The sequence below is a fragment of the Erithacus rubecula genome (genome assembly GCF_903797595.1).
Source record: "Erithacus rubecula genome assembly, chromosome: 3".
Classification (NCBI taxonomy): Eukaryota; Metazoa; Chordata; class Aves; order Passeriformes; family Muscicapidae; genus Erithacus; species Erithacus rubecula.
In genome coordinates this window covers 134,187,857-134,213,984 of record NC_136689.1, presented here as the reverse complement: position 1 = coordinate 134,213,984, position 26,128 = coordinate 134,187,857, and the positions used below count along the sequence as shown (strand labels likewise).

Genomic DNA, 26,128 nt, shown 5'->3' with positions numbered 1-26,128 from the left:
GTCCTGCCTTTTAGTCTGCATCTAAAATGCAGCAGATAATAATCATTACCTTTTGTCCTGGCTGATGGTAGCTTGGACTCCCTGTGTTGGGAGGTGACTGGTGATGGCTTTGTTGCAGAGGCAGTGTATTATGTTTGTGTGCACACTGAACATTGCTAAATGTTCTCCTTTGGTTGTCAGTTTGTTGTAAGGGAACTGGAGCTTTGCAGCTGATGTTCAGTGTGGTGCAGGTGAGGGAAATGTACCCTGAACTGCAGGCCCCAGGGAGAAACCCAACAGATACTGAAAGGCCTTGGTGGTGTGTATGAAAAGAGCAACTCCACACCTTATTCAGTCTTAGGACTTTTTCTTCCACTTTTTTAATGAATCTTACAGACCATATGAAAGGCCTTGTAGGAAGAGAAGCACTTTTTTTTTAAAATTTTTTTTGACCCCTAGTATTTGAAAAAGGATCATGTATCTTCAACTTACTGTTGTTATAGTTTGCCAGAGATATTTTTTGGCTATGGTCACTTTGGGTGTTGTTTTTCCTTATACGCACACAAGCTCAAAATACCTTCTCAGTGATGGTACAGTTTTGAGCATACTTTTCTTTGATACTATTTTTAATTTTCCAGCAGCATTAAGATTGCAGAGATGTGATACTGGCTTTACTGACGCTGTGTAGCAGTTTAATTAGGTAACCACATAACAGAATAGTATCAACTTAATGGAAAATAATTAATATACCAAATTGAAAAAATTTAGGCTTGTATAATAAATATTCTTGATAGTATTTTGTATGATTATTCTATAATCAAAACCCAAGACAATACAGCTTAACTTTCATAATGTCTTTTGTAATGTGCATACACAAAGTTACTTCAGCATAAGTGTGAGAATATTTTTGAATGACTAGTATATGGATATTTATTTCACATAAATGTTATATTAATTTATTTTGGCTTAATCAAATTTTAAAGTTAAGGGGCTGATTTACTCACTGGAGTTTGAAGATATGCCTGAATTTTGCTTTATGCATGCAATAAAAGGCTAATTCTTTTTTGTAAATATTTGGGTTTTTTCTGGAAAGTGAGTGTTAGAATGTTGCTCTGAGCATGTAAGACTTCTTGGTCTTTGCATTTGTTCTATTCACACCTTGTATCCTGCTTTGCAGTGTGTTTGCTGCACATCCTTCCTGTTCCTTGGAGCCCATATCTGTGCAAGGAGCAATGTGCATACCCCTTCCTGTTTAGCAAATTGTTTGGTGTTTAGGAGCTTGGAGGTGTAAATAATTGACCAATATTTGGGGATTTTTTCATGCATACCTGAGAAAAGTATGCAGTCTGACAAAATTCTTCACCAGTGTAGGGCTGAGTTTTGAGCACTTAGGTCTCGGGGATTTTTACTATTACAATATTATCAATGCTAAAAGCAATTAACCATTTTAAAGCTCTTTAAATTTTAGATGAGATGTAGGATATTTACTGCAGCTGTCATCACTCCTTGGAAACAATTCAATAAGCCATACTGCTTTCTCCATTGGCACTCTCAGTGATAAACTTAGAATGGCTGTTTTTAATCTCCTTGTCACAGTAGCTGTTATTAGAAATGGAACTCTTCTGGAAGTGATTTTCACGTGGCAGTGTTCAGATGAGGATACAAAGGCAAATCTCTGTTTGAAAGATGGGAAATCTGAAGCAAGAATTGACATTCATGATTTGAGTTTTTTTTTCCCTCAATTTTATACCTCCAAGTCAGCAGGAAAACTGAGGCTCCATGTAGGCTTGGTTCTCTGGATTGCACTAGCTGTTACTAGGAGGATCTGTCTCTGTTGAAGCCCCTTAGCACATAACCAAGTGTTTGCCAGAAAGGCTGAGTGTTTCAATGTGGAAAAAATCATTGTGCAAAAAGTTATAAATCATTAGAATGATATGGAAGTCATGTCCGGTAGGGATTTTACTGGTTGCTTGGAAGCATCTGTTGAATGCATAAAGAAGTCATGCTTTAAAGACACACCCTTAAATAGCATATTCCACTTTCGTTGTGCAGGATATGTTTTTTGGAAATGATCAGTAGTCTCAGATGAGCCCCCCACTCCCTTCTCCCCATCTTAGTCTGCTTTACTTTGCTAATTTTTGAAGGTCAAATAGATAAGGGCAACTGTCTTGCAGTTTGGCTTCAGCTTCAAAATGGTAGCAGTCTGTCACAATCTGATTGAAGAGTAGGGTGTTAAATAAAATTGCTGCTGCTGCTTTTGGCTGTCATCTTTAAATCTTTTTATAGGAAGCTACTAGAAGTTGATGCTGAAGAAAACCTTATATTTGCAATACACTCCTTGCTTGGTGAGTGCCATGAATTTTGAACAATGGTGATTCACTAATACACAGAACATCTGTATCAACTGTATGCTGAAGTATAAATGTAAAGCTCTGAGCAGAAACTGTTGAAACTGTGCCTGTCTCTACCGCTTCTACATAATTTCCATATGTTGTGCTCTGAAGGAGTATATACATTAGCTTTTGTTCTTGAAATGATGGCTAAATATTGAGTTCATTAAAAATAATAAATAATAAATGATTTGTATTGGCAATTTGCAGAAACTGCCTGAAATACTGAATGTTTTCAAAAGTTTTTTATTCAGTTGGATTTGAGAAATGGAAGAAATAATATACTAAGTAGTCCTGGGGAAATGCTCCATCCCTCTTGCAACCAGCAGAATTTTGGCTGTTAATCTCATTACATCCCTCTCAGTGCCCCTGACAGTATGCTAACAGTGTCTAATGTCCTGCCACTCGCACGATTGAGGTCCTGGGGCTGTCTTACAGAAGTGTTCCTGTAAGGATGTGACTCTGCAGTGCCTGTGGCCTTGATGGTTTCCATGGGAATGAGCATGAGTCCATGTACTGTGAAATGTGTTATCAAACTTTGTATTGCAGAGAACTGTATTTTACCAGCGTGTGAACTCAGCAATGGGGAGTTTCAAGACACACATAATGGTGCATTTTTGCTTACATTGGGGCAATATTAAAGTGTTCTAATGGCTTGTGATTAACCCTGGAGATGGCTGTTAACTTGAACTGCTGTGAAACTCAGATGTAGTGGGACAAAAATGAAGAAGAGATTGGTCTATTAGGTAACACACGCCTTGATTAACATTCAGTATTTTTCTGTGTTTTAATAACCTTTGCTTTTCTCCACTGTTTAATTAGTTTTTCCTTTGATGTACTGCAGTTTGTATTTAACTGCTTCCTTTTGCAAGAACAAGCAGCTCACTTGGACATGAGTAAATAAATGACTTAAACAGATATTTCATGGTACCTACAAGACATTAGCTGATGAACATAAATTCCTGGCAGAGTCAAGGAAAACCACAGCCTATGAAAACCCAACACGCCTCTAGCCAAAACTCAGTAATCTTCCCTTCTAATGTTGTGCTTTTGCAGAAACAGGCTTTATGTCTGTACTATTTCAGTTCTTTAGTCTGAACTCCACGTACCTGTGGAGTCTTGTCTCAGTTTGTCTTTTCCATGTTATGTTTTGGATATTAACCAGTTTTAGTTCTAGTTATTGAGAAATAGTCTCTTTCATGTTGTGTGTCTGGTTTTACATGAAATCAATTGTTTTTTTTTTTTTTTTTTTGTAATTTGAAGTAGCTTTTTTAATAGGCTGTGATTAAAAAAAAAAAAAAAAAATCTTTGTGACTTTGAAAGTATCCCAGTAATAAAATAAGTGAGCAGCTAACCCATGTATGGAGCAGCTGAGTTTGCTTCCAGTGAGTGAACAGCGTGTGTGTCAATCACTTGGCAGCATCTGTAGGAATCTGGGCTTGCACTGTGGGAACAACCACCTTGGCTGGAAGTGGGGGCTGTTGGAAGGTGCAGCCAGGCTGTGTCACTGTAGTGAGGGCCCCCTGTTAGAATGGTTTTCCCTCTTGCTTTTAGGGAGATTCTGGAGCTCTTGAATTGCAGCAGTTTGGAATTAGCTCTTAAAAAGAGAAATAAAGCAACTCAAAGAGCAGGTACTTTGGAGGTGTTTTCTGTGGGGCATTTTTGGTGGTGGTTGAAGCTTTGCTTTCAGTTTGTGTTGAGTATGCTGCTGAGCTACACATAATCTGTGCAAGAGTGTTCTTGCACAGAAAATGAAAAATGAACTGAATGTCCACTTTTTCTAGGCTAAGCTTCAGGGTAAGCAAGGTACAGCATTTTCAGCCGTGCCCCAAGCACTGCACATAAGCAGTTAATGTTCAGGAAGAAGTGATAAAATGTTTCTTGGCCTGTCTCTGACTCGAAATTGTGCTTTGAGTCAGCCACTTACAGAGATAAAGTGACAAGGGATGTTATATCTGGCTTATTGCTGTGTATGGATATTATCACCTTCTTTGTCCTGTTGGAAGAAAACCCCAACTAAATGCTCAAGGAAAGTGAGATGGCTATAAGCAAGAGGTAATCTGGAAAAGCATATAGATTCCTATAATTACAGGGGAAATGATTCCTGAACCAAGCAGAAGTGACAGAAAAGACTTGTTAAATCAATAATCTGTTATGATTTGGTTATTTTTTAGCTTCATGTATGTATTGTGGAGCAGAAAGGTTATTGATGTTGCCTCATGCAGTTAAATCATCTGAAGTCTTGATGTTTACAAACTAAGCAAGTGTTATTGTACCAAAGGGTGTAATAAGACACTCAGGGAACAAAAAGCTTTGGATGCTTCTCATGTGCTTCCTAATACTCAAAATAGTAATATAGTATAAAATCATGTAACATCATTTCCCCTCATAGTTCAAGATGGACTATTTTCCATTCAGTTTAACATGGATTTCCACAATGGTTTGGTGCTGAGGACTTACATGAGACAAAATCATCAGACTCCTATAATTTATAATTTCAGTGTGAAAATACATGTAGCATCCTCTGCTTGAGGACCACCTCAGATCAATACACATTGTTGGTAAATTTAGGCTCAGCTCCAAGAAAACCTCTGCTCGTATCAAAAGGCTATTTTGATATTTGCACCCGACTGAGATAGTATGAAATGGCATGCATCATTCTCTTATGCTTCCTATATAATTATTGTTTTTAAGCCCCAAATTTCTGTCAAGTTCCAAAGTAGGATTTTAACATCTGGTGTTAAATTAGCTGTTGAGAGACATAAAATGTAAGCTTACTATTCCAAGAACTGGATTTACAAAGACTTTATAAATGTTGGTGCTTAGGCTCTAGCAAGTCAAGATAAAGGTAAATTATTGTGGGGCGTTTGAGGTCTTCTGTCCAAAGAATGACTGCTACACTTGCTTGATAAAACAGTGAGGGCTAGGGCTTGTTATTTCTGAAGTTGCTGTTCAAAACAACATTTTTCTAAAGTTACCTTGCTTTTAAAGTCTACTCAGTCTTGGCCTTTGTTTAGATTAAGTATCTTTTTAATAACTTCTCTGGGATTTTTTGTTTTTTTGGCCACCAAACATAGTTATGACTGAAGATATCTGCCAAAACAATTTAAAATATTGAAGGTCTTAATGGAAAACTATTTTTTTTCCTTCTCCTGAGATAAAAATTAGTCTGACAGCTTTAAGAGATTTTATTCTAAAGTTAAGTATGAAGAAGAAAAGAAAAAATGTCTAGACATCTGTCGTGTCAGAAATGGTCAAAAATGCAGTCCTGTTCAATAAGAGAATCTAGAAGAATTCAAAGATCTCTGCAGAGAAGCTGGAATATGCATTTAAGTGAATTCTGTGCTTACCAGTAGAAATTGTCCTATTTCTTGAGATTAGAATAACATGTAAAATTCAGTTTCACTCTAATCTTTAGTTTTATAGAATGGTTTGGGTTGGAAGGCACCTTAAGAGTCATCAAGTTCCAGCCCCCCTGTCATGGGCAGGGACAGCTTTCACATGACCAGGTTGCTCAGAGCCCCACCCAACCTGGCCTTGAGCACCTTCAGTGATGGGACATCCATTCCTTCTCTGGGCAACCTGTTCCACTGCCTCACCACCCTCACACTTAAGGATTTTTTGTCTAATATCTAATCTAGAACCACTCTCTTCAAGTTTGAAGCCATTCCCCCTTGTCCTGTCACTACAGACTCTTGTAAATCATCTTGGTTGGCCTTGTAGGCTCCCTTCAGATGCTGGAAGGCCACAGTCAGGTCACCCCTAAGCCTTTTTTTTTTTTTTTTCCCCCAGTCTGAACAAGCCCAAATTTCTCAGCTTTTCCTGATAGCAAAGGTATTCCATCCCTCTGATCAGCTTGGTGGCCTCCTCTGGATTCAGTCCAGCAGGTCCCTGCCTTCCTGCGTTGAGGACTCCAGAGCTGGACACAGCCCTGCAGGTGGGATCTCGTGGGAGTGGAGAAGGGGCAGAATTGACCTGCTGCCCACACTGCTTTGGATGCAGCCCTTTGGATATCTGGCTTTCTGGTGTGTGAGTGCACATGGCCAGCTCATGGCCAGCCTCACATCCAGCAGCACTCCCAAGTCCTTCTGGCAGGGCTGCTCTCATCTGATTCCCCAGCCTGTGTTGGTACTGGGGATTGCCCTGACCCAGGTGCAGCACTTTGCCCTTGCTCTTGCTAAACCTCATGTGGTTCCCATGGCTGCTTCTCAAGCCTGTCCAGCTCCCTCTGGATGGCATCCTATCCTTCAGGACTGTCAGCCACACAACTCAGCTTGGTGTTGAACTCATGCCATGACTTGATGTGGTGGCAACTCTTGTGCCTTGAAGGTTCATATCCAACAGCTGTGAGACCAGGGTATCAACCTGTTGATTTTGTGCTTCTGACGTGTTACCTGTCACAGTGCTTTCTAGAACTCATTTCTGTGGACTGCCCTGATTAAGGTGGAATTTTTAATGTGTGTCTATAAACATCTGTCTCCTTAATCATCTGGAGGAGCGTGTCATGTGTATCAAACATATGTTTTCTTACTCTTAATCGTTACAATTATATCTTTAATTTACTTCAGAGTTCTTTTTCTCCTGGCAGGAAAGTTGAATGTCTCTGTTATTGTCTTATCAAGTGGTGCTGTAGCCAGGAGACAAACCAGCTCAAGGCAAATTTTTGCTTGGTCAACTTCCAGAACTTGTCTTTTTAAGTGTAGGATAAGCACTTATCTGTAGTGTGTAAAAACCTCATCTGGAACTATTAAAATGTTAACATTGCTCATGTTTCGTGATATCTGGGGGTTTTTTTTTGTATTTTTTTTCCAAGTCTTTGTTTAAAAAGCCATTCCATACTTCAGGATTTCAGAACTGTTTAATTAAATTTCATTTTTGTGTAGCTAATTGGTTGTTTCAGCACAACAGCAGTTGTAGATTTGATTTTGGTATAGGGTTACCTGGGGAGGAGACATGGCTACTAAATCAGAATAAAATATAGTATGTCTTCATGTGGACATTAATTGCTAACAGTTCAACTCTTTAAGATATTCATTCTAGGCATCTTTGAAGTTAACACAATTGCCTGAGTCACTGTTAGTAACAACTAACATTGTGATCTATCCATTTACAAAGCTGCATTATCAGTTCTCTCCTGAATTTGGTTTATGCTATGAGTTTAAATAAAATTGCTCATGCTGAGACAATCAGTAATGATATAGAATAATCAGAATATAAAAGTTCATGGTTTGAGTTTTAAGAATTTGTCTGGAGAAGGCTACATATATGATACAGATATATTCAAAATGTATCACACATTATTAGCAGTCATAGCTTTCAAGACCCTTTTGCCAAGCTAAATATTGATCACCTTTGCAGTAGTGTTAAGTACTGAGAGGGTGTGAGCATCGTGGCACCTTCCACGTTAATGCTGAAACCAGATACATAACACAGTTAATTTAGTCTCTCTCCCCATCCTCTTCCCCAGATGCTGGCAATTGATGCTAGTGGTTGTGACCACAAAGCTTTCTTAGGTGGCAAAAATGTTAAGCATTAAAAAAGATATAAATACTTAATTTAAGACTGTATATCAGTGTGCTACATACATCATGTACCCAGTGAGCTAACAGAAGCTCTCTTGTTTGATTTCACATGTGTAAGACACAGCACAGGTACTGGAAATCTGCTTTCAATGTGGTGACATTCATCTCTCTGGAACACTGCCATAAATGAATCCTCAGGTCTTTGATTTGTTGTTGTTTCTCTTTAGGTAAATGCAAAAATGTGCATCTTGGTATATTCATGTCCCTACAGCAGGATGTTCACAGGCCCCCCAAAGGCTCACGATACTTCAGCTGTGGATTCATGTTACATGTATTTCTGTAGTGAGGTACAAACTTTTGAAATTAACAGCTATGCTGTTGAGATGTAGCCCAATTTAAAATCTGGCAGTATGCAGTTAAAAAATGTACCTTTGATGTTCTTAATAGTTTCAGAATGGCTTTTAAAATTATTTGGAATTTTTTTTTAGTATGACATCATTCTTAATGTTTGAGTAGTGCTTTGAAGATTTGAAGATTAGGAGCACTGCAGAACTGCAAGGGTTTTTTTGGGTTTTTTTTAAAATTGAGGATTAATGGTCATTAAAATCTGACAAGTGGCTACTCCAAGTGATTAAATTACTTGGGTGTTTTGAACACTAAATTTACAAGGCTGGGGGACTATCGAGTTTTATTTGGGAGTTACTTGTATATCTTTTTCTAAAGAATTGTTATGTACCTGAATATTTCTTACATGTTCATTTACTAAATCATGCTTCATATAATTATTGACTGTGTTCAGGGTGTTAGAGTTAAGAAATCTGAAGATTTTTTTTTTCTCCTTAAAAAAGTAACAGTAGCAGTTGCAATGTGGTTTGGTTTGGATGCTGTAATTTCATGTAGCTATGGCATAGCAGTGAAGGGTCTATGGGTATTTAAAAACAATCATAGCTTGTACAAAGGGCAATATCTCCTATTAGGGGAATAGTTGGAGGGGAATTATGAATGGTGTTTAGCAGATGAATCAGCATTGACTGAAAGATGCTTATGCTGCTGTTGATTTAGATTTCTTTGGGATTAAAGTGTTCTTTGGAGAAATTGGTATTTTTCAATGTGCTATGTTACTTGCATTATTTATATTGACACTTACTACATTTATTTTCAGACCAGTATAACTACTCTGGTTCTGTTCTGATGCTTCACAAACATAATCTTTAAGGAAATGTCTAGATACAAGTTAGTGCTCATTTTTCTTGGATATGTGTGGTTTATTCAGTGTGAGGTATTGTTTTGTACATTCAGTCAGAAATGTCATGGCATTGGTGTTAGCATAGTGGTCAGCTCTTCCTGCTGTATCTAGACTAGCAAACAAAATAGAAATTACGTTTTTAGTGTTGTAGGTGATGTTATTACTGGAGAAATAATTCTGCTTTATACACAAAGGTCTGTTTTTAGTACTGAAACACAAGTTTGAGAGCACATTTCCTGCTTGATCATATGGTAGTATTTTGGTGGCAGATTTTTCAATCTGAGTTGAAGAGTCTGCTCTACAAGAGACTGGTGTCTTTTGTGCTAAATAAAACTGTCCAGAATAAAGAACAAAATGAAAACTAGAATCCTGTGTCATTGGATGCATCCTTTTATAAGTGATTTTAGTAGCTAATGTATTTTCCAGTGCAATCATAAACACAAACTTCTGCAGTGTCCTAATGGTTGTGAAATTTAGGGTATTGAGTTCATGAACTTCTCTGCTCCATTTCTCAGATTCTGTTGGAAAGCAGGGTTGCAGGTAGGCTTAAATCCCTGGGGTTTATGTCTCCCTGGATAATGTCTGCTCTGGTCTTCTGGCTGGAGATGGAAAAGTGCAGGCTTGTGTAATAACTTCATTGTGGTATTGGGGTATTTGGTTAACATTTCAGAGCTTTGAACGCCTAGTTTTCTTTCTCTGAAAAATCATTGATGCTCTGTGACAGCCCATGCTTGTTTCATTTGTGGCTGCTTTCTGTGAGCAATTATCATCAGAAATGCTGCAGCAAATTGGCATCGTATCACAAATGCTCCTGGAATGAAATCAAACAGGCAAACAGTCCTCACATTAACAGGGACAGTCAGTGTGCAAAGACAGCTCAAGAGAAAATGAGAAAAATACTGGGAAAGGTGAAGAGTACAAGACTGTAAAGATGCTGAGAATAGTTTTATAGTAGACAAGGAGCTCTCTGTGCTGTAATCTTGCAGGGTAGTTATGGATTCTGTCACTGTGGAAGACAGGGCTTATGGCAAATATATGATAAACCTTAGCTTTACACTAAATGCAAGTTGAGCATTTATGTGCTGACTCTGTGATACATTCATCTATATCCCAGTGATCTCAAACTGATGGTTGCTATATTGCTTCCATCAGTGTTAAGTCCTGCTGCACTGACCACTGATCCTGATTTCCTTACTGTTTTCCCTTAAAATGAGATGCATGGAGCCAAAGTATCTTTGTGTCTTTGCTCTGTAGACCTTTTTAGCAAATTGGATAAAAAGGTGTGGCTGCAAAGGACTTGAGTGACAGATGTGAATGTCTGTTGGAGTGAAATATTGTTTTCCACCTATGATTGAGAAGCTTCAGTGCAAATATATCTAGATACAAGAAGAAGCACGAGTGGTACTGTAAATAAACAAGGAATCAGTGACTGTTAGTCCAGTTTGATACTTAAATCCAACTTAGTTGGAAATAGGTATTTCTTTTCAGTTTTACCATCTCTGCCCTGCCTCCAAGTAGGCTGCACATGAAGCTCATTTTCCCATTTTAGCCCAAGAAGATGGTGTATTTGTAAATAATTTCTATTCTAGTCTCCTTTTTCTTTCATTTAACCTGTATTGTGGTACTTTAATACATTAACAGTATTTTACAAAAAGTGACATCTGCTAATTCACAAGAAAGCTAGAGACAAATATATGTTCCTTATGTGTAAGTATGAGCTTAACTTCTTTTTTTATTCCACTTCCCCTGTAGAATATTCACTAAAAGCCAGTACTTGTACACAGTCTGTTCTAAGGGCAGTTGAGCTGGAATCTACTAAACTATTCTGTTTGCCAGCAGATGTTAAAGTAGTTTTGCTTCAATGAAAATATAATCATCAGACATTTTCTGTTGAATTTTGAAGGGATAGATTAGGGTTTAGTAAAATAAACCTCTCTTTCACTGGATAAAGCATAAGTTCTTTTAAGTCAGTGTTTGTGGTTAGTGTCTTACCTTATTGTAGTTCTTATTCTTGAGTATAAAATGTCATTTAAGTATGAAGTGTTGCTAGCAAATGACTGTTTTTGAGTGGTTTTGTTCATACTGTTCCAATTTACAGTATCATCTCCTGAGAATTATTCATTGTAGAGTTCAGATTTAAGGAAGGAAGTGGGAATTATGTTGTTAAAAATATTACAACTAATTTGTGCATTTTTTTCTTTTATCATTGATTTTTCTTAAATACTCTGTGACACACCATTCACATTATATAACTCGAACTATCATCTGAAATAAAACTGCAGTGAGATGTACTTTGGAACATTAATGCAATTGAAATTTGATGTGATCTGCACCTTTTAAAAAAATTCTACCAGTTTCTGCATAGTTTTTTATGATGTTTTGTTAGTTTCTTGTGCATTGTTTCCCTCAAGAGGGGGCTTAACTGTTAGAAGCTCACAGTTAAATGCAACAAGCTAAAGTAAAAAAGATCAATATTTCATTTTAGAGTGTGTTTCAGGAAATTGGTTTAGAACTGCATTTTGATGGTTCATTTAATAGTCTTGTTTTTTCATGTAGTATCAGAATGACTGTTCCTCAACTTGTATTAAAATTGCTGATGCTTAAGCCAGTAGGTCACTCAGTCTGCAGCTCTAATCTGTGCAACAAATTTAAAATTCCAGATACAGAGTTTTGAGGACAAAAATAATACATTTCAAATTATGGTTTTATTGTTTTGTGTTCTAGGTTGTGTTGAAGATCATTAAACATTACCAGGAAGAAGGGCAGGGAAATGAAGTGGTCCAAGGAGTCCTGCTTGGTCTTGTGGTGGATGACAGACTTGAAATCACAAATTGCTTCCCTTTCCCTCAGCATACAGAAGATGATGCAGACTTTGATGAAGGTAATAGTTACAGTTTTGTAAATTTTTTATTTTTTTTAAAGAAAATTGTTTTGAAATTTTTTTTGAAAAGAAAATCTGTATGGGCTAAAAAAGGACTTTTTTCTTTCACAGTGAGCAGAAGCTTGTATGTACTGAGAGTGGTTTTTCAGTGTGGCTTGAGGTGTCAGCAGGTTAAATGAAGTGCCACTCTGAATATCCAACTTCAAGCTTGTCTGTATAAAGGAAATTATAGGGGATAAATACTATATTATATGGATATTTATTTTAGGATAAGGCTGTCCACACAGGAAGTTACATTAGTTTCCTGTCTGTAAGTCATAATCACTTTAAATCACTTTTTTTATGGAGATGGCTGTGTATGTGTGTGCTTGCATACACATCTGGATGTAGCTCAGCACATAGATTGCCTCTCTGTGGATTTACTTGTATCATTGTTAAGTACTCATTGAAAGCCTGGAAAACAGAGCTTTGTAAGTTCTAAGAGGCTTTGGCTAACTTGAAGTCTGGGTGATCATTTTGGTTTCCAAGTGAGCTAGAATGGTTTATATCATGGGTGGTTTCTATCTGTCTCAGTGCTTTTTGATGGTCCTAGTTATGTTTTGTTACTGACATTGTAAATTAGTATGATCGGCTTGGCACAGAATGACATCAAATTTATAAAGCAAACTTAAAAGGCTTGCAGTTCTGATCTTGGTATTGTAAGTATGCATGTGTGCATTTAATGATACAAGTAGAAAAACTTTTATTAGGGCATAAAGTGTCAGTTTAACTTCAAAAGTAACTAAAGAGACAGTATAGTCAAAGTAGTTGCAGTTGATTCTGTTTTGATAATTCAGTTTGAGCAAAACCACTTAATCTGTAAGTATAAACTGCTTTTTCTTGCTAATGAGATTAGATATTATTAAATTATTATAGCAAAAGAATCTGCTTTTATAGCAGAGATAATTTTAAGAATTCTTTGCAATTTGGTAAGGTTTTGTAGCTGTTTATTGCTTCCTTTGTGGGATTAAACAGTTAGCTCAAAGAAAAAAAGAGTGCTAAACAAAAAGGAATCTTAATTGTCCTGGAATAACGTGGTGTTTGAGTCAGTACTATATTTTACTAAAGCCTAACAAAAGTTTTAAAGATTCCTTCTCTTCTGGAGCTCTTCAAAAGACTGAAGTAATCTAAATTCTTAATTGGACCCCATGCTTCATTTTTTCTGTGGAAAATGGCTGAATTATTTCCATGTAGCTGATAGGAGAGCAAGAATTGAAATGAATTTCTCAGTGTCGGAGGTGGATTCAGCTCACTGTAGGATGGCTCCCATGCTGAGCTGTAAGCCTGTGATCTGGTATGCAGGGTTCAGCTCTTATTTTTGGGAAACTTCATTCCAAGAAAGTGATTTTTGATACAAGTCTTCCCTTTTTTAGCAAGTAATAGTCCTGGCATTAAGTAAGGTCCAAAGGCAAAGCTTCCCTCACCTGGACCCCTTTGCTTTTCAGCTTTTTGTTCTCATGCTGTGGGCACAGAAAGCAGAGCCAGCTCTATCCAGAGTGGGAAATGAGCCTATGGCAGTGAGGCTGATGCTGCCTCTGGCAGTGGTGGGCAGTCTGCAGCCAGGTCAGGGGAGCTGGCTGTGCTGAACTCTGTAAGCCAATTCAGGTGAATTTCCCATTGGTTTCCATCTTCCCTAGCCTGTACTATATGGATCACAGAGATGTTCCCTCTGTATTCTTCTCAGTGAAATACAGTTAAATAGAATGAAGCATTTAGGAAGTGCAAAGTGCTCATGTTCATTCTGCTTCACTAGGGGTGTGTTGAGCTCTTTAGCCTACGTGATCGAGCCTAGGGAAGATGAAAACCTAAACAAAATGGCTGTTGAGGTTGGTAGCTTGAGCCTTTGGTATCTTTTTGGGCTCCTCTGAGTTGTCTTCTGTCTTGCCAATGTGAAAAACAGTAATGTTTTATAAATGCCCCCTGTTTGTTTTCCCTGGAGCTGTGTTTCCCTATGCAAGCACCCTGCCAGATTTTCAACAGATTCTTTTTTCTTCTAGATGCAGATAATTCAAGTAGAGAAATCTCTTGTTACATGCCAGAATGTTAAAATTCAGCAAGCTAAAAACCAAAGAAAACAAGGCACCTCCTTCCCCTTAAGACATGTGTGTTACTTCAGTACCCTATCTAGTATATATATTTTATATATTTGTACGAATTCAGGCCCATAGATATGGAGAGATAATATAAGGGCCATGGCACTTCAGTGCTTTTATCACACAGAGTAATACTTAACACTGTGCTTTTTTGTCAGGATGATTTTGCATCGTTTTCTGCCATAGTGTAGACCTCAGTGGCCTCGAGGTGATTGTTGTTAAGAGAATTTGAGCTTTTGTACAGGAGGGTGATGTTTGAGCAAATAAACTGTTGGGTAATTGGCAAGACACATTTACTTGAATGTTTTCCTCTTTTAAGCTGTGCAAATCTAATATAAACCACATTTTTGAGGGTGCTAAGAAAATATCCTTAAATTGAACTTGAAATAGGTATGCATGATATTTAAAATCAGTTTGATAAAGATGTATTTAAACTTGCTTACAACAACCATTTCTTCAGATATGCATAGTTATGCTTTTGTTACAGTGCCATTTTGTCTCTTGCTGCTAATGCCTGAGATAATACTAAATTTTGACTACTTACTTGCTGTTACAGAATTCCTTCACATATTAATTTTTTTTAAAAAACATATCTGAACTTTTTCTATTAGTGCAAGAACACTTTTAATGCAGCTTGAATTGGACTATTTCTGAAACTAAAGAAAACATGGGAAGTTTTTTAGCTTGAAGTAATTCCTGTTGCAAATCTGGGCGGGCTGTCCACCACGTATGAATCCACAGGTGTTTTTCATCTTGCAAAGTTTCTCCTGCAGTGTTGTCTTCCTATGATTCTTTTTACAAAGTGCCATTTTTTGGGTAAGATTTCCTGTCAGAGAAGTCTTAAACACTTAGGTTGGCCTGTTTCAGCATGAGATTTTTAGTGGGGGTGAGAGGGTTCAACCCAGCTCTCTGTTAGAAATCTGTAGGTGAAGTTTAGTTGATGATGTGTGAGCTAATAGAGGAAAATTGCAGAATTGTTGTTGAGTCCTCAGCAAAAGATGCTTCAATGTGAATGTTCAGTATTTTAGGGCTGCACTTTGGGCTTTTGGTTAGGCATTTACTTTTCACATAATTGTGTTTCCTTAATGCTGGTGCACTTAAAAATCCTCATAGGCATTGAGTTTACTTTTCAAAGCACTGATCTTTAATTTCATGAAGGTACTTTCAGTGATTTACACATGCAACCCCTATTTCTGTGCCCCCTGCCTCGCCTTCCCCACGCTCTCCATCCCTTAGATTCAAATCTTGTTTAGGGAAAATCAGATTTCTACTCTAAGGATTTTTTGCTTAGGTACTGCTGTGAAATGATGCAGTATTCCAGCTTGTCTTACCAAGAGTAGTTTTCTGAAAAGTGCTTTCACTTTAGGGCAATTCCAAGTCTTTGAGCATAGTTTTGCTGTCTTTCAGTTAAGGTTTGCTAAAAACCTTATTTTCTGTGTGTTCCTTCTGATAAATAAGTGTATTTTTCATGTCTATAAATTTTATTTCTGAGCAACATATTAAGTTCAATTCTTTGCACTTTATTGATTTTATTTTTGGTCCTTTTCACTGAGTAGCTTTTTTCCCCCATTTAAAGGGAATTTATATTCCCTTCTTGGAAATCCAACAGTTAAAAATGAGGTATACCTCTTGTCACTCATTATAGATGTTGTGAGACATTATTTTGAAACAATTTATTTCAGTCTGATGTAGTTTAATAACTTAGCTACAAAGCTAAGATAATAAATTAAGTCCTGTGGTAAGTATGCCAATTGGAATTTTGAGGCAGTTAAATAATTATACATCAAAATAAGTTCTATATGGTTGTTGCTTTGTTTTTCTTTTATTAGATCCCCTCTGAAATGCTCCAGAAGGAAAGCTGATGTCTTCTTCTGGTATCTCCCAACATTATTTTTTCTTTGTTACTTGAGAAGATTTGTTTTGGTTTTCAGGTTAGAAGTTAGATGATTAAAGATTCTATCACCTTTGGTTTTCTGTGCTTTAGGTAGTATTTAGTTGTGCAATCATACAGTAACAACTAGAAATAATGTAGTGCAACATTGCCACAAACCCACCATATTTTAGCCTCAAATGGGTGCAGTTGCATGTGGACAAAGGTCACAGCTCATAAATGGTGTTTATTCAGGATTTTACTTGGCCAGGGGCAGCAGCAGTCTCAACTGCTGAGCCTTACCTGTAGTGCTGCCCATTTGCTCACCTGTGACATGTGGTCCTTGCAGAAGCAGAGGGCTTCACGTAGAATCACACAATCATCAAGGTTGAAAGAAAACTACAAGATCAAGTCCAACCATTGCCCACTGTGACCCCTGAACCACATCACCCAGGACAAGATCCAGATACCTTTTGAACACCTTCAGGGCTGGTGACCCTGCCACCTCCCTGGGGCAACCTATTCCAGTGTGCCTGACTACCCTAACACCGAAAAAAAAAAAATCTAATACCTAATCTACATCTCCCCTGTCTCAGTTTAAGGCCATTTCCTCTGGTCCTCTCACTGCAGGCACAGCAGAATAGACTGGCCTCCACCTGACTACACCCTCCTTTCAGGTGGTTGTGGAGAGCAGTGAGTTCCCTCCTGGGTCTCCTCTACTTGATACTGAACAAGCACAGCTCCATCAGCTGCTCCCTTAAGACATTTTCTGCACCTTTCGTAAGCTTTGTTGCATGCAATAGGGTCCAAATGGACTCTGAAGCTTGATTTCTTTTGCTGTTTTGCTGTAGAAGTCCTGGCATCATTTAATCACAGCCCCCCAGCAGTGTTGGTTCATCTCCTTTCAGTAAAGGTTTCTGTCCAGGCTAGATTTTGTCAGTTTTTCTTGTTTTATTCCCATTTTAAATCAAAGGTTTTATCATCGTATTCATCATCTTGTATTTCACTTGCATTGTTGCATGAGAGACCTTGAACATGCAGTGACTGTAACTATGTTCTGAATAGGCAGATGCAATTTTAGCTGCCTATTTTTTTTTGCTTTTTTGGTTTTGTTTTGTTTTGTTTGTACAGGCTTATTCTCTTTAGGTATAATAGTCATAGCTCATGTTTATTGTCTTCTACTGTAAGAAAATGGAATGTTTATGAAATGAAGAAATCAGTTTACTTGAAATTTGAGTCTTATTTCACTAAGGATGGGAACAGATGACCCAAAAGCTCCTAAACTTTTTTTGTTGTTGTTGTTTTGTTTTATTTTGGTTTGGGTTTTTTAATAATTTGGATGTAATAAATGTGTAAAATAGTCCATAGGCTCAATAAGGTTTAATTTATATAAGGAATTCAGATGATTATGGCAAATATCGATGGTCAGTTGTTAAGCACTCAGAATAATCTCATCTGATTTTGGTATTTTTTTGTGGATTGCTAGAACTGATACTTCAGTATACTTATGGACAAAGACGTTATTTACTATGTGCTTGATTGTCATCTAATAAGATGTCTCACATATTCAAGGTTCTTTAATAAACTGCTAATAACACCTGAATTATTTTGTGCTGTACCTGTCCTTAGTGCAAGCCATTGATTTGTTTCCTGAAAGGAAGCCAGTATTGGCATGGTTTGTGTAATTGTGATGGTTCAGTGGAATAGCAGGCAATGCAGCCTGTGAAATATTTTGCCAGAGTTTTCATACTGTGCAGACTTACCTGTAATGACAGGAGGTTTTTGTCTCTAATGGATAAGAAAGGAGAAATCCCAATGAAAGGCTGCTTTAGCGGGTGCGGGCTGAAGTGCCTTGGGTGTGCGGATGCGTGCATTTGTCTATCGGATGCGGCGGTGTACGCCAGAGGATGGTTTTGTAATCACAGTGCTACCAACAGTGATTTTAATTCTCTTGCCCGAGGCAAGTGAATTTTCCGGGTGTTCCCCTCGAGTCCCCCTCCCCCGTGACCTGTGCGTGTCCCACCCCGTGCCCGGTGTGTCCCGTACCCAGTGTGTCCCGTGCCCGGTGTGCCCGGTGTGCCCGGTGTGTCCCGTGCCCGGTGTGTCCCGTGTGCCCGGTGTGCCCGGTGTGTCCCGTGCCCGGTGTGCCCGGTGTGTCCCGTGCCCGGTGTGTCCTGTGTGCCCGGTGTGCCCGGTGTGTCCCGTGCCCGGTGTGCCCGGTGTGTCCCGTGCCCGGTGTGTCCCGTGTGCCCGGTGTGTCCGGTGTGTCCCGTGCCCGGTGTGTCCGGTGTGTCCCGTGCCCGGTGTGTCCCGTGTGCCCCGTGTGCCCGGTGTTCCCGGTGTGCCCGGTGTGTCCCGTGTCCGGTGTGTCCCGTGTGTCCGGTGTGCCCGGTGTGTCCCGTGTGCCCGGTGTGCCCGGTGTGTCCGGTGTGTCCCGTGTGCCCGGTGTGCCCGGTGTGTCCCGTGCCCGGTGTGTCCTGTGTGCCCGGTGTGTCCGGTGTGTCCCGTGCCCGGTGTGTCCCGTGTCCGGTGTGTCCGGTGTGTCCCGTGTCCGGTGTGTCCGGTGTGTCCCGTGTGCCCCGTGTGCCCCGTGTGCCCGGTGTGTCCGGTGTGTCCCGTGCCCGGTGTGTCCGGTGTGTCCCGTGCCCGGTGTGTCCGGTGTGTCCCGTGCCCGGTGTGTCCGGTGTGTCCCGTGTGCCCCGTGTGCCCCGTGTGCCCGGTGTGTCTGGTGTGTCCCGTGCCCGGTGTGTCCGGTGTGTCCCGTGTGCCCGGTGTGTCCGGTGTGTCCCGTGCCCGGTGTGTCCGGTGTGCCCCGTGTGCCCGGTGTGCCCGGTGTGCCTGGTGTGTCCCGTGCCCGGTGTGTCCCGTGTGTCCGGTGTGTCCGGTGTGCCCCGTGTGTCCGGTGTGCCCCGTGTGTCCGGTGTGCCCGATGTGCCCGGTGTGCCCGGTGTGTGTCCGGTGTGTCCGGTGTGTCCCGTGCCCGGTGTGCCCGGTGTGTCCCGTGTGCCCGGTGTGCCCGGTGTGCCCGGTGTGTCCGGTGTGTCCCGTGTGTCCGGTGTGCCCGATGTGCCCGGTGTGTCCGGTGTGTCCCGTGCCCGGTGTGTCCCGTGTGCCCGGTGTGTCCCGTGTGCCCGGTGTGTCCGGTGTGTCCCGTGTGTCCGGTGTGCCCGATGTGCCCGGTGTGTCCCGTGTGCCCGGTGTGTCCGGTGTGTCCCGTGTGTCCGGTGTGTCCCGTCCCGTGTGTGCCCGGTGCCCGCCGCGCGGGGCGCAGCCGCCGTCAGGGGGCGCCCGTGACTCGCTCACGGTGCCCGCGCTCGGGGCCGCGGGGCTGCGCGCTTCCGTATGGGATACGGTGCATGCAATCCTGCAGAAACCAATTCACAAATACACTACAAAATGCACTGACCATCCCGACTCAGTGCTTTTTCGCTTCTTAAGTCAGCCTAAATGTGCTGTGTGCTCTAAGGCTCGGTGCAGATGGGGAGAATTTTTTTCAGAATTGCGTGCGTGTATCCTGAAAGCAGCGCGGCATCTTGCCTGTTGTGCGGGTTTGCTTCTGTGCTTCCCACTTCTACCCCGCATAACTGAGACAGAGGAGGCAGCACTTGTGATGGAACTCCTTGGCTTATCCAAGGGGATTTATACTACTGGACTCTGCGGAATTAAAAATTGCGTGTCACTGTCCCTCTTCTGACAGCATTGCACAAACTGCCTGAAGTGCTTTGTTTACTGCATTTCTGGATTTTCAAGTTGATTTTTACTGTCGGGGCAATGCTTTAGAGTGGTAGAGTAATCCTTTTTTTCATCATCTAATTTTGTATCAAGAAAGAGAAATTTGCTGTTTAAAGTACCATGCATATTAAAGTGTTATTTAAATCAGTTTCCATTGAAATTTTGCTGCGAAAGAAGTTAGTGTAATTTGATTTAAAATGCAAAATGTTATACTAGTTCTTAGCCTTTTTTTTTTTTTTTTTTTTTTTTTTTTAGAAAACATATTTAATGGCATTTTTCCTTGAGCAGTTTTAAACAGAAAAACATAGCCTAAAATTGGTTTTAGGTTGCTTGATTTTTTTTTTTTTCTGCAGTTTGCAATTGCAGGGATATTATTATCATACTTAATAAACTTCTATGCTGTACTTTACTGAAAATTATGTTTAAGAATATTCACTTACTTAGCTTGAAAATGAAGTTAGAGAACTGTGTTTTAAGAGCTAGGTAGTTAGATGTATGTAGCTGTTTTTTTAGCAGCATTAGAATGAGCTGGGAGATTGTATCCAACTCAGCTGTGCATTTAAACATTTCATTATATGAAAGATTTAATCTTGAAGCCAGGAGTTTTTACTTTCTAGCTTGTGCTCTATCTTAGCCATATTCTTTATTTAAAATCATTATATACAATAATATAGTTTTTTATCTGGATATCTCATATTATAATTTTGTAAGACTTGCAGAAACTCATTAATATTTTTTATATGGTCAGGAGTATGAAAGGCCTGTTTCTTTTACCTTCAGTTTTGGTAAAATATTACAAATGAGCCTTTCTGAATTAAATTTTTTAGTGCTAATATAATCAGCTCAACTTTGACTAAAGACATAAAAGAGCACAAAGCAGATAACCAATTAAATAATGAAACTCTGTGTGTGTGTGTGTGTGTGTGTGTGTGTGTGTACATATATATATATATATATATATATATGCACACACACACACACACACACACATACATACACTTAATATCTCCTCTTGTGTCTACCTCTATGTTTGGAGGAACTAAAGCTCCATTCCAAATGAAGCCCAAACTTTGTGGACAGAACATTGTCAGTTCTTTCTAGAAACTTTCTATTTCTTCATCCTTGATTATTATTCCTTGGTCTTGGACAATGTGGTACAGGAGTGGCTGTTTCAAATGGACTGTCTGGATCACACTCTGCTTTTTGCATGTCTTGCTTCAATCTGTAGCATGTCTTTTCTTAAAGGACCACTTGTTTCTGGACCTTGTGGTTCCCCTCAGCCTTGGCCATATTTGGACTCTGCACTCATCTGTTCTTTCCCCACTGGGACTGGACCAAGAGGAAGAGAGAGTTCTTTTAACACCTTCTTATTACCTCTTTCCATTCCCCCTCCTTTCCTTTTTTGCTAATGCAAGTATTTAGCCATTTCCTTTCCCAAAGAATGCTGTAATAAAGTAGAGGGATCTGAAGGAAAGCACAGCAAAATGAGAAAATCCTCTATTTTTTTTTCTGAGAGCTAAAATTAAGGAAATACCTATAGTTCTATTGAAGAGCAGTTCAAATCAATACATCTGTGTGAACGGTTAATAGAAACTGATTAAAATAAATATTAGCAGTAAATTGTGAAAAATCATTTTCATTCTTATTTCTTGTTCAATAATGTTTTATGGATTTATCAACTGCATAATGTGGAAAAATTGCATAGCATTATTCTCTATGAAAATGTTCCATACTTGAGGTATAGTACACATGAAACCTAAGTTGCACCTCTTTTGTTCATTGTGTTCACATTTATTTTATTGATGGAAAGGCAGAGACAAGAAGCTGGCCCAAGGTTCAGGACTGAATTTGGAATTAAATACTTGAAAAACAGGCTCGAAATCTATTTTACTGGGGGGAAACCCACTGCAGCAGTGGAGTTAAAGAGATATAAGAATTTTTTTCATAAAAGTTATAGAACTTTAAAGATGTTCTAAAAATATTATTCTTTGATAGAAATGAAAAAAAGCCTTAGTAGAATATATGTTTGCATCTTTATTTTAGCAGTAATTGTTTATGATTAATATGTATTGTGAAATCGAATGGTGCAGTCAAAAATATATGGAGAGGCTGAGAAAGCTCAAACTGAGCAAATCTTGCTTATCTCTATAGTTTGAAGCTAAGCCAGTGTAGAGAATCTTAATATCACAAAATTTAAGAAAGTAAAAACTTCTTTAAAGCTCTGGTGAAGATGAGCAGGGTGTTCATAGTTGCCCATGTAACAGTGTATAGTAGATTAAATTTATATAATTCCTTACTGACTGCAACCACAAAATGTATTTATTGCAGATAAGGCTCTCACCCATCTAAGTGAAGAAATTTACTCTGTTTTGGTTTGTGGCATGTCGGTCGATAAGTTGCAGTAGTATGCAGCTTTCTTTTGTTTCACTGTGCTGAATACACAGTTTGATTTCTTTTATTGGATTACATGCTTCAGTACAGCGTAAATTCATGCAGTAGAAAAATATATGTGAAAATAGGTTGTTTACAGTAAAATACTTACATGTTTTTGTAAGTTTAGTGTGATGAATCCTCTGTATGTATTTAGAGCCAATATGCAGACGTGTGGAGTTCTAGTCAGTAATAAAAATGGAAAGATTTCTTAAAACTTTTTTAGTAAACAAGACAGGCATGTTCTTTGTGTGATATATTTAGGTCATAAGGGACATCTGCTAAGGATAATTTTTTAACACTTGCTAACAATCCTAGTATAATATGGGCTATTCATCAGTCATATTGTTCCTGACTTGGCTAGTGTGGATTTTAGTGATTCCCGATGTGCATTTAGACTCTTAATTGCTCGTTTCTCGCTGTTCTATCTTATTGTTTTGTAGGACAATGCATAAGCGGGCACGGGATAATCAAAATGGTTTCCCTGGCCATATTAGGCACCTAACAAGAGATATATTTGCTGTGCAATGTGTGCGTGTTTTTGCAAGTAGAACTCTCGTTGAAACTAAATAAATCTTAGCAGGGAAGTAATTCAAGGATTTGAACATGCCACTCAGTGTCTGTGTGTGTGTACATATAGATATATATATATGTATATCCTCGATCCATGTGGTGAATATTGCAGATTTTATAGTGTTCTTTTATGCAGCAGAGAAATCCGAGGGGTAAGGGAGGAACTAGAGACACTGAACATCAGGATTTTGAAGTTCTCAAACTGTTAAATTGTGCCAGGTTTGTGTCTTTGGTTGAGAAACAAAAGCTTCTTTGGAGATATTTGCAGTAGAGCTGAGATCTAATCTTTTAGGTTTTAATGAACTCAGAATTTCGCTTAGCTGCAAGGCATTTGACTCCTGAAGAGGGGTGCATGTAATGTTCTTGCAGCTTGCACACCTGAGGCTGGTAGGGCTGTGCTGCATTGTTTGAGAGATGTTGTGGTGGGGGTTAGCTTTTGATATTAATGAAAGAGGAAAACTGACCAGGTAAAGTTTGGCAAAACTACTGAAAAGGGTGCTTGCAATTTGACTTCTCATGTAGATGGAAATACATTTTTCTTCTTTCCCTTATTTTTTTAGGGTTTTTTTCCCTAGGTTTTTTTTTTTTCCTTTTTTACCGATTTGTATTGCTCCATTGCTCCACTGTGCTTTTACCTATGGATAGATTAGTAGCTTTTTAATGCTTTAGGATACCTGGTATAATAATTGTTTTATCTTGATCTGTTTTCTGCCCCTCTGCGATAGTGAAAGAAATAAAAGCTAGAAATTGTAGCTTTTGCAGCAATTTGGGAGAAGCTTTCTTTAATTTACTCCAAGTGTTGAATCTTGTTTAAAACTAAGTGTTATCCCTCTGATCAATTTTGGGAAGAGCAAAACAATTTTGTTTTCTAGATTTGTTACTCTCATTTTTACTCAGTCATTTTAGCCAAGCACAGTAGATGATTTTTAAAATCCCACATAGCTACAAAACATGCAAATTGTTTGTTGTTGCTTTGGTTTGGTTTTTTTTTTTTTTCAATTCTTTTAGTGATTTTTATTTTTGTTCTAGCAAAGCCTGCTTAGGAAGATTGGCTTAGACTATTAAAGCAGTGCCAGTGATCGAGAATAAATCAGCCTGGGGCTGGGAGATCAGTTGTTGAGTATAGTTGAAAGACCATAGACTACACAAATGTTGATTTTATTCTGAGTTTAAATCTGTATCTGTATGCCTTAATTGAAGTATTTTACTGGACTTAATAGTTGTCTCTACATTGAATAGTTGAAAATTTTATTCATCTATGCACAGTTGTTTCAAACAGTTTGGCAAAAAGTGTATGTAAACTGCTTTACTTAGAATATATGTACAGTTTAAGCAGAGAACTGCTGATTTTCTGTAACTGCAGGCTGGGAGAAAGGAACAAGGAAAGGCTGAGAAGGGAACTGAAGATGCTGTTGCAAGGATGCAATTTGGACACTGGGTGCCACTCCTGGTACACACTGGGGCTCAAAAGACTTTCTCACACAGTAGAACAGCACACTTGTGAAAATGGAGGTCTGTTCCTGGGGAAATTCTGAAGGTCTTCGTCCTCTGAGCCCTAGTGGTTCTTTTAGCTGAGAAACACTGTCCTCAGTCCTACAAGGAGTAAGTAAAGATACAAGGGCAGGATTCTCATTTTTTTGTTGTTATTTTGGTTCTACTGAGTGTTTTTCTAGATTTGATCTGTTGCTATCTAGTTCCATACATCTTGTACATCCCATCATGTATAAGAGAGACAAGGGTGCAGCACCAACTGTTCAGGAACTAGACCAAATATGACAGTTCTCCTCAGAAATAGAAAAAGTAATTGCAAAACCAAAAAGTGTTAATGAAATATCTGCCTGCAAGCCTATATATATATATACATACACACACACATACATACATACATATGTACATTTTTTTCTATATAGTTTCATTCTGTCATGTGCTTTCTTTTTAGATTAGTTCAGTGTCAGATTCATTTGGTGGTGTGTTACTGATGGAAGACTAGAGGAAAGGACAGTTGAGGATGGGTTTGGGATTGGTCAATTTACTAGACTTGGGGGTAGTGATGATTTCCAATAGGCACCAAGTGTTGAAGATATGAGGAATGCTGAGGAGATGGAATAAGGAGTGGGAGTAAGAAATGTTTAGATGTAAATTGGAATGAGGTTAGTGCTTCCACCCTGAAAGCTGTGTAGCTCTCAAACTAGGAAGCGTGACCTGATTTATGCTTTACTGTGCTCATGCCCAGAGGCGTCAGCTGGCTCTGGGTGTCCTGAACATTATACAAACACATACTTGCTCAAACATTTTAGAAACAGCACAGGAGTTTAGGTGTCCAGTTCTTAATGGCTTTCAGTGGAATATTGTTGGCATCTCTACCTGGCTAATTTGGAAACTGAAATTTCACTTATAACCAAAAGGCAAGTGAGGGTTTGGAAGGCGAAATGCCGTAACATTTTGGAAATATTAGACCTGTAATACTGATTTCCATGCAAAAATTTTGTCTCTTTTGTGTGAAAAGAAATTGAAATAGTGGGTCAGAAAATAACATGTACTTGAAATGATGAATGACAGGGTGAGGGATGAGAAAGCACCATGTAAAATTCTACTTTGATGCAATGGCGTAGAATTAAAATCAAACCATCCCTCTATCCTTGAATGTAGAAATTTGAGCTCTTAGTTTTTTTAAATGACATCTGAAAAAAGATTTCTGCTATTCACTGTGTTCTGTTGTATGATACTTGACCAAATCTTCCAAGGCATTTTTGTTGTAACGATGTTGAAAACAAGGTGAAAAATTAATTTATGTATTTGGACACATAAAGCACAGAGTTAAATGAGGAGTAAATGTCAAATCAGCTTTTTGTTCTCTTTGCCTGCTTACTGTCAGAGCTTATAGTAATTTTAAAGGTAATGACTTCCATAAGTAGTTAAAAATTTTGACTGTGTTTCTAAATGAAACTTGCAGATTAAATCTCTTGAAGTTCACATTAAATTTTTACATTTTCTGGACCTTTTGGATAAACATATTTGCCCACAGAAAACTATGGCAAACATGAGTCATTTGGTATTCCTCTGTAATTAGCTAAGCTTTATGTAGATGTTGAACAATACAAAGACACACTGGTTTCTGTGGTTTTATCAACTATGGCAAAATGCCTGATTTTAAAATTTGTATTTTTTTAACCTTTTTATTTTTTTTAACGTTGCACCCTCTTATCAAAAGGCACCAGATATATAAATAGAGCCAGAAATGAAAGAACTGGAACAAACCTTTAGTTGACACCTGGAAATCTAGTAAATGGGGCACTCGAAATAATGGGTATGGCATATGATAAGCTAGAGCCACCTGGGTTTTATTGGGCTACTCGATGCTTTGATCACAACT

General features: G+C 38.9%; 1 protein-coding gene across 1 annotated transcript in view; it reads left to right on the top strand.

Annotated features, from left to right (window-relative positions):
- Window positions 1-26,128, top strand: part of EIF3H (eukaryotic translation initiation factor 3 subunit H) — an 85,760-nt gene that overhangs the window by 6,008 nt on the left and 53,624 nt on the right. Inside the window, exon 2 of the mRNA XM_079301583.1 lies at window positions 11,862-12,018. Within this exon, the coding sequence (XP_079157709.1) occupies window positions 11,862-12,018 (157 nt within the window). The remainder of the gene's footprint in view (window positions 1-11,861; window positions 12,019-26,128) is intronic.